This window comes from Plasmodium cynomolgi, chromosome 1 (genome assembly GCF_000321355.1).
Source record: "Plasmodium cynomolgi strain B DNA, chromosome 1, whole genome shotgun sequence".
Classification (NCBI taxonomy): domain Eukaryota; phylum Apicomplexa; class Aconoidasida; order Haemosporida; family Plasmodiidae; genus Plasmodium; species Plasmodium cynomolgi.
Window position 1 is genome coordinate 253,551 of NC_020396.1, and position 9,309 is coordinate 262,859.

A 9,309-nucleotide genomic window follows, 5' to 3' on the forward strand; every position below is an offset into this window, starting at 1 on the left:
GGCTCACTTGTGCCACAAATCTGAGTGAGTCGCAAAAGTTGGTAGTGCACCCTGACTTGGCTAACACGTCCGTGTAGTGGTGGCTGTACGGCTGTGCCCGCAGAAAGAGCCCTCCAATGCGTTCATTTGCACCCCTGTGGAATACCGCTCTCCCCGTTAGGGGTACAGCAGGCGTAACTTCTCCCCCGTCGTTTTTTTCTCCTCCGTTCGCCGTGCCGTTGTATTTGACTTGGCGGATGCATACGCAACAAAGCTTTGCGTCTGTCGAAGCAGCGGGAAGTGATCACGCAACACGTGCACGCATAATGCCTATGTGAGTGCATGTTCTGTGTGAACCGCGTAAGTTGTGTCCCCGCGCCGCAGAAGTGCGACCCGCGCGGAGACGCAAAAAAGAACCCAAAAAAAAAGAAAAAAAAACTTATTCCAACGGAATTGTACACCTAAGGTAGATACGTTTTATGTGCATATTTGCGCAGCTAACAAAACGGCTGAGCATGAAAGTGAGTGCTCCTTGTGAGGGGCTAGGCTACCGAGAACGAACCCCTCCTTGTGCCCCCCTTCCACAGCACTTAAAAATATAGAGCACCTGTTTTGATCACGCAGGCAAAAAGAAACCTGTTGCAACTTTGGGAGACGCAAACCGTCGTTCAGGTCGGTATTACGTTTCGCCATATGTTTAGCGGTGTTCTTCGCCTTATATTTAGCGTTGTTCTTCGCCTTATATTTAGCGTTGTGCTTTGCCTTATATTTAACGTTGTGCTTCGCTTTACGTTTAGCGTTTTGCTTCTCCTTATATTTAACGTTGTGCTAATTTTTTTTTTTTTTTTTTTCAGTTTGGTGAAAAGGCAGCATGGCAAAAAGGACATAAAAAAAAAAAATGCATCTCAATTTGTACATTTTAGAATTAAGAACTTTCTTTAAAGAATAAAATTCATTGATGCGTATTAGCAATTCATAAGTTCTTATCCAAGCATTTTTTTTTTTTTTTTTTTTTTTTTTTTTTTTCTTACCAATGAGTTTAAGTACATCCTGAGTTGGTGATATATGGCTGCAAAATGGCTACCCTAAAGCGGTCACACTTCATTTTTTTGAATTTTTTTTAAGTCACTGCTCCGTTTTGCTACCCCCGTTTGTTACTCCGTTTTGCTACTCCCATTTGTTACTCCGTTTTGCTACTCCCATTTGTTTCTCCGTTTAGCTACTCCCATTTGTTACTCCGTTTTTCTACCCCCGTTTGTTACTCCTTTTTTGCGCCTCCCTTCCAAGGGCCAACCTGTGTACGCAATTTAAAAGCGCTGCGCGAGGAAAGCCACCTTTTTATTAAAAACGGGGATGTGAGATCTTCTCCTGCCACATGTGATTGTCCCTTTTAATGACTCGCGTATGAAGTTCACCTTCTCAGCGAAGAAACTTTTTATTTTAAATTCTTACATTTTGTTTCGTATGAGTAATGCATTGCATTCTTTAATGTTGTGTGCGCGAACCTGCGCGTTTTCTAGCCATGCGCAGGGGCACCTGTGCGCGTGGACGTCCCCATAATCCTCCCCACAATCGTCCCCACAATCGTCCTCATAACTGCACACATAACTGCACAGATAAGTGTTTCCACGGGGGGGCTTCTTCACAGAGGAGAACAAACAGGGACGCACCCAATGCGCCAGCGTAAGAGGCTGCCTCCGTAGTGTCCCCTTCGCTGCAGTGTGCGCAGCTAGTTCATAGCGACGGATGCGCGGATTGCCCACACGTGGGTGTACTGCTGTCACGTACATGCAGTGCTAGCACATATCTCCGTCCAGCATTGCGCGGGGTTCGTGAATAAACGAGGAATTGATTTTCCCAGTCGAGTGCCTACTCTCCCCGTCCAGCCCTAACCACGAAGACATCATTCGATACGCATCCCCCCTGTGAGAAGAACAGGAAGGGGACGTTTCAAGTGGAAGAAACACCAAACGAGTAAAATAACGAAACGTGGGGAAGAGGAGGTATGGGATGCGCTTGTTTAGCTAACCGGACGAAGCACATAATCGAGGAAGAGCATCCGTAAAGAGAGGCCAAAGGGGACTGATCTGACCACTCCTTCTCTGTGTAACTGGTGGGTTACGTTAGTTTTGTCCTCCCCGTGTGTGATTACATATATGTACGCACACACACGTCGTGAAGCAGAAGTAGTAGAAGCGCCTCCTTTGCTGCCGTTACCCCCCGCTAGAGGTGATAAAAGCGCCGCGTAAAGCCTTTCACTTTCCGCGTGCGGCCGTCCACTTTCCGCTTACGGCCGTCAAATTTCCGCGTTCCGCGTTCCACCTTCCGCTTACCGATAGAGCAAACTGAGCGACGAGACACAATGGAGGGCACGCTGGAAATCATCGGGGAGGGAAACAAAATGATAGTACTGAAACAGACAAGTGGGGTGAAAAGCAGAACTCCTTTTAATAACAGCAGGGGTGTTGTGAAGTCGGGAAGGACACCCTCTAGAGGGACCCTCTCGCCAGACGCGTATTTCCATATCTTGAGATACATCCATTTCTACAGCTACATATTTTTAAAAAACTCAGTGATAAAAGTTGTGAAGGAAAGTGAAGTAAAAAATATTAACATCACTTTGCAATATTATTGGCTAAATAAAATATGCTACAGGGGAGTGAAGATTTTTGAAAACAACTTGCTTGTTCATAACAATTTTGTTGTGTTTGATTCTCAATTTAGCGACTTTGTGAGGGACTCACTGGAATGGTACTCACGTGGCAACACCTTGGCTAGTAGAGTTATCAACAGAACTAATTACTTCCTCTTTGATGGAATAGAAAAAATCAGAACGTATTTACTCAAACATTACAACAAATTTTTAGCCTACTTGAAAGAAAATTCGGATCATATTGTACAGGACATTTGGAGAGATATGAAAGCATTTATTAACGATACAACGGATGAGAAGAAATTGCAACATGTGAAAAAGCACATCGTTTCCTATTTGAAGCAAATTAATTACAAAGTTATTTTCCCACAGGTGTTGAAGTGTTTTGAGATATATATCAAACGGCTAAAGCATTTTGAACGATTGAAAAAAAAAAAATTACTTCCACTGGTAAGGTCATATTTAAGGCAATTTTCGACTCGCATAATTTTATTTATCGTAACAAGTCTAAGAAAAAATCGTATTGGGTATGTAGAAGAGAATTTATTTGCCATTCCTTCCTTTTTGCTTCCACGCGGTGGTCATGTAAACACGGGGGAGGCACTGTTGGGTCTTCCAGAAGATTCCGCAATGGGAGGCGCGAGTGAACTAAGGCCTGACATCAATTTCTCAGACCTGTATATAAGCGTCGAACTAAAGTTGAAGTGCGGAATGGAGGATTACAGTGACATGTTGGACAGATACAACATACAACAGTTAATAAAGCAGAGGAAGAAGCAGTCTAAATTTTTGTCCCTCTACGTGCCTAGCAATTTTTTCCAGCTGAATTATTGGGAGATATTTAGGAATTTAAATTTCGTTTTTCTATCTCATAGCAATAATGTCAAGCTGTACGTGAATGGTAGGAGGAGGATGGACATGGCGCTGCACTCGGTGGATCACTTAAGACATTTGTTTTACAACGACCCGCTTGGTCCGTTCAGTGGGGGGAAGGACTCCCAGGGGAAGCTCTACTTGGCCCACCTGAACAGTCAGCGGAGCGGTAAAAGTGTGCTGCCTTGTGGAGACACGGGAGGAGCGGCGCACATGGGAGGAGCGGCACACACGGGAGAGGCGGCGAACACGGAAGGGTGTTCTCCTGAGGGGGAGGCCACGATGAACGATTACATAAACCAGCTGAACCAAATACAAATGAAAATGTCGTGGAAGTACGCCTGTAGGTACAACATTTTGGACTACTGCCATAGGGTTAGCCAAGACGCCATCCTGGAAGGGGGAATCTGCGGTTTGCTGGCGAAGTGCGCCCATGAGAGGGAGCCATTCTTGAAATGGCCCCACAAAAGAAGCCGCTCATATTCGGGTCACCCCTACACCAACTACGCCTACCGAAACTACATTTTCAGCAACAACTTCTTCTTCAAGTACGTCATTCCGTGCACGTGTCAGGATCTGCGAAGGGTCCTGTTGAGTCTTAAGAAGGGGGACTATTGCATGTGCCTCAAAAAATTGGTTGCCATCTTCGACACTTACAAGGATATTTACTACCTCAATTTGATCGCCCTGCTGAAGAACGCAGCGCATATGATTTGCGAGCGATGCGCCATAATAGCCCCAAGGTGCCTCCATGACAATCCTTTGCTACCGATTAAAAGAAAGGACAATCCTCTTTGGAACATCAATTTGGCAGGGCGTGAGGAGCACGAGGGAGGAGAAGGCTCCTCTAATAGTACCCGCCACCATAGGAACCAACGAGGGAACCGTACCATCTCCTTTATTCTTCCAAGTGATAAAAAATGCCCCTTCAGCGAGTGGAAAAGGGAGTTACTCCTCTTCCTCAAGGGAGCACAAACTGACAGGACGAAATGGAAAAAATTATTGAACATGAGATTCAGCCAGCTCAGGGAACGATACAGCGAAATGAGTGACACGTACAACAGTATGTTGAAGAAGTTACAGGAGGAATACCTTACCATGTTCATGCAAAAATTGGGTGTACAAAAAAAAACGTGGAGCGAAATGCGTAGTAAGGTTGAAGAAAATTTCATTCATAGAGTGAAGAACGACTTTGTGTACCTCTACGATCGGAAGGTAAAAACAAATTATTACTATAACTGCTTTATTACGAATCAGTTTAACCTCACAGTAAAGCTGTACTTCCAGCAATGCCAGTACCTCCTCGCAGGATTACTCAAGCATATGAAAGATATGTGTAGAGAAAAAGGGTATGAAGAGCGGGTCAGCAAAACGATTGCTTATCTGCAGGGGAGAGTGAAAAAGGCACTCTTGAATTACACTTCAAAATATGAGGGTAACTTTGAAATAGGGAATATTTCCCATTTTAGAGAACAGCAAGGTGTAAATACCAAGCTGATAAATTACATCCTTTTTCGTAAAAATGAATTGCACACAGAGAGAGGTATCAACCAGATGAAGGGAAAAAAGGAAAGGCTAGTTATGTTAACAAATATCATAGAGAAGGAAAAATTTTTATTTTATAAACTCCTTTACTTCCACTGCTTCAGTGCTGGGCAAATTCAAATTGTGCACTGCATGCTCCTTTTGATCAAAATATTTGAGAAGTTATTTTTTTTAAAAAAAAGTGAAGATATTTTTTCCAGCTTTTCTTACTACCATTCAAGCATAGAGAATTTCATCTCCCCGGAGAGGAAAAACAGCTATATTGCAAGGAATAGGCACTTGTCCCGTTTTATTGACTTCAAGCGAGTCAGACGCATCTCCCAGTATGTGTTAAGCAGCGGTGAGGGGGAGAGTCAGGTAACAAACACACAGGTGAATAAACGGAGGAAAACACCCAAACATGCCGCCTTTACGTATCTACAAAACACACACTTCCTCCTGGGAAACGAACTCCTCATCGATGCCATAAGAACAGTAAACAAGTTCTCCAAATCAAAGCTGACTTATCTCCAAAGCGAAATGAAAAATCGTACACGCAAATTATACTATGGACTATACCGTAATGTAAATCAGTATGGTAAAAAATACACACCTATGTATAAGCCTAGCTTGAGAAGGAAGGTGAACAGAAGGAAATTAATTGGACGCATGTTAAGCAGCAGTACTTTGATTACCATGGATCATTTTAATTATCTAACTAGTGAGTCATTTAAGTCTAAATTGGACAGCAACAGAATTGTAGTGAATCGGAAGAGGGACATTCCGAAGAAGGCCTTGAGGATTTACAAAAATATGATTTTTTTCGTTTGCCGCTTTTTAATAAGTAGGACTCTGTGTGATAATAGCACCATTTTTAATATTTACGCGAAGGAAGACAATAGGTATGACGATGCGGAAGTGCTGCAACGGTTGGAAGCCAATCGATTCAAACCACTAATTGTGAAGCGAAGGGGTAGAAGCCGACGAGCACGCGGAGTATCTAGCGTGACGTACGCCAACGGTGTGAACCACCAGGATGGTAACGCCATTCAGGGGGGAAATGAAGCGGATGGAGATCAGCAGAGTGGCACCCCTACCGTACTGTATGCCAAAAGGAAGAACAAAAAATATATCCCTACGAAGAGGTTCACATATTATGCATATCCACTCAGACGTACCCATCTCCGAAGGGAAAAAAAAAGATGCAGCAGAGAGGATAACAGGGAATTTCAAAAAGTGGTGGAGAATGCCTTTGTGCCTCGGGGGAGTAAGAAAATATTTTACCGCATTAGTTTGATTGACTTATCCATGAAGTCGCTAAGTAAAATGAGTTACTGGGAGAAGCAGATGTGCCAGATAATCTCCCTCTACAAGACGCTATGTGAGCATTAGTTTTTATTGTTTCTTTTTTGCTACTCTCTTTCAGTTGCCCTTTTTTTTTGCCCTTTTTTTTGCCTTTTTTTTTGCCCTTTTTTTTTGCCTTTTTTTTTGCCCTTTTTTTGCGATTTTTTTTGTGTGCGCATGGGGTTGTCCTCCATCCGGTCATTTTTTGCATTTGGCTGTGCCCCTTTGGACAGACATTAAGCACACCCTACGCGCAGCCCGCCCGCATGCTTTTTAAAATTTCCTCCCCCCTAATGCACACCTTTTTTGTCACACTCACTTCAACACAACTGATGCATAGAAGAAGTAATGTGGTGAACTTACCACGTATACGAACGTTTGGCGGCACATTTGAAAGGAGGGCCAAGCTAAAGGTTTTCCAAACGTGGGCTGCGTCTCCATGAGGAGAGGGCAAACTTATTCCCTGCTTGGATGTTCTTTTCCCCACGAACGTTTTCTTTTTTTTCTATCCTCCCTTTTTATCACAAAAATAAATAAAAGGGGCACCTTTATTTTATGCCCTTTTTTGATGAGTTAACAGGTTGACTTCCTCCTCAACCACGGCAATTTAAGTCAGCGGGTCGGAATGCGTGACGACATAACGGCACATGGGGATGCCCACCCGATTGGCGTTAAAAAACGTTTTGCTGCAAAGTGGGGATACATATTCATTGCCGAATTTTTTCGCGATCATCGAAATGGGGGAGCTCCACCAAGGGAGGGCGCTCACCAAAGGTACACCTGATAAATAAATGCCATCCCAATTAATGCCAACCTTTAGATTAATTTTTTTAAAAACGCGCATCGGTGAGTGTATGGTCGGTCAATTGCCCCCCACGCGAGGAGGTTTGCTTTGGTGAGTCATTTTGTGCCAAGTTGCGCAGCCATTTATGCACTGTGAAAAAAAGGAGGAGAATAAGAATAAGAAGTAGAAGAAGGAGGGGAAGAAAAAAGATACGCTCGTCACCGCTGTGCAGCCAGTTTGACCATCCCAATTAGGGAGGTATACCATTTCGCAACCGCTCTCTATTCCCAGGGGGGTCGTCCGAATGGAGGGTGCGCTGTGAGGAGGAGCGAGAAAGAGAGAACCCATCCCACACGAAAGTTTGAAAAGGAACTTGGGTGAGCGTACGTCCTCCATTGGATGCACAAAATTTGGAGATGCTCGTGTCCTGAGCACCCCCATGTCCCCCCCTCTCCTCCGTTTGACAGCCCATAGAAGGCATCCAAATTGAACTCCATAATGAGCGAAAGCAAGGGGAGAATAAAGTTAAAAATTCATCTCGGAAATGAGGTGGAGAATAAGGATCAAGCAGTGGCAGGCGAGAAGGGGAAGTCTGTCAAATCGACTGACTTGAAAAGGAGGAGTGGTCATGCAGAAGATGGGTCAGATGGGAGAGGAGACGAAGGAGAGGACAGTGAACCGCTGCACGAACGAGACGGGGATAGTTGCAAAGGACGAAAGAAGCACAGGAGAGACCGCCTCGAAGAGAGAATTACTTCCATTATTTCGAAGCTGACCAGAATAGCCTGCATTTGTGAGGACAAGAACAATCACGTCACTGACAGCAACAGTGCCACGCACAGTCGGGAGAATAGCAACGAGGGCAGCCGTGACCACAGCCGAGAGGATAGCCGCACACACAGTAATGATAACAGCCTTGATTACAGCCGCGAGTACAGCCGCGAGTATAGTCGCGGGTACAGCGGCGATAACAGTGGAAAATACAGCTTGGATTACAGCCGAGAGGACAGCCGAGAAGACAGCCACGAGTACAGCCGCGACCACAGCAAAGAAAATAAAAACGCCCGAATCTGCAGGAAGCTTACCAAGGAAATGTACAAGTACGAAAAGAGCCTGATGAGTCTGAACAACTTTATTAATAATAGGAAGAACAGGCTGGATGAAATTATTTTCCCTAACGGATTAATCAAAGCAGTGGATAATTATCAAAATCCGGACGTTTGGATTTACAATTACCTTCTTGTGGAGTGCAAGAAACAGAGCGATAAGTATCGTAACTTAATACAGAATATTGCCGCGTTCGATAGCACCCTCAAAAATAAAATTATGAATGAAGGGGCTGATGGGATCACGATGCCTGTGTATGCCTCCGTTGCTGCCAGTAAGCTGGGGGGACTTCCAAAGGGAGGAAAGAACTACTACGAAAATGTGCACGTGCCGAAGGAGCTCGCAGGGGCTTACTTTGAAGAATTGAAGAGGCGCAAGACGGGGGGTACGGGCTGAGAGGCAGTACAGACGAGTGAACTGAAGCGCGAGCTGCATCGCAAACCGGAGGGCAAGCATCACCCTAATTGGACACTTAACACCAGGGGCTATACGTTTGTTTGCACCCCCATTCTGTGCACCCTCCTATTTGTCTGGTTCACAACGTATAGTGCGGTGCTCCTTCTGTTGAGCCATTTATCTGTTCGCCCTTACCCCCTCTTTGGTGTTAAATTTTGTTTCCCTTTTCCCAACGTGTTGAAGTGAGCCAAAGGTGGTGGTCTGGACACGCACCTTCGGATGCAATGGTGCTGCTGCTCAGCCTGGCGAAGTGAAGAAATTGCGACGAAAATTAAAGTAAAATGTGTGCACTCTGTGTAACAATGTTTTTTTTACAGTTACGCTTATATTTGCCGCGAAGTTTTATTTTGCTCTAAATTGTAATGTTTTACATGTGTGGTTGTTTACAAGGGAGGTATTATAGCAATTTTTTTTTTTGTAAGCATTCACGTGTGCACTTGGCACATGTAAAACGCTTCTTTTTTTTTTTGTAAGCATTCACGTGTGCACTTGGCACATGTAAAACGCTTTCTTTTTTTTTTTTTTTTTTTTTTTCCATTTTGTTAAATTTGAGGAGAGGACAGGCACACTACGTCTCACGTAGTAACTC

At 44.3% G+C, this 9,309-nt stretch overlaps 2 protein-coding genes across 2 annotated transcripts; both read left to right on the plus strand.

Annotated features, from left to right (window-relative positions):
• Positions 1 to 2,341: 2,341 nt before the first annotated feature.
• On the plus strand, positions 2,342 to 6,421 carry PCYB_011450 (hypothetical protein; the record flags this gene model as incomplete). Its single annotated transcript, XM_004220651.1, has 1 exon — positions 2,342 to 6,421. The coding sequence occupies one exon, from the start codon at positions 2,342 to 2,344 to the stop codon at positions 6,419 to 6,421; it is 4,080 nt and encodes a 1,359-aa protein (XP_004220699.1).
• Positions 6,422 to 7,655: 1,234 nt separating this feature from the next.
• PCYB_011460 (reticulocyte-binding protein) lies at positions 7,656 to 8,974 on the plus strand (the record flags this gene model as incomplete). Its single annotated transcript, XM_004220652.1, has 2 exons — positions 7,656 to 8,649; positions 8,904 to 8,974. The coding sequence occupies 2 exons, from the start codon at positions 7,656 to 7,658 to the stop codon at positions 8,972 to 8,974; spliced, it is 1,065 nt and encodes a 354-aa protein (XP_004220700.1).
• Between the last annotated feature and the right edge of the window lie 335 nt (positions 8,975 to 9,309).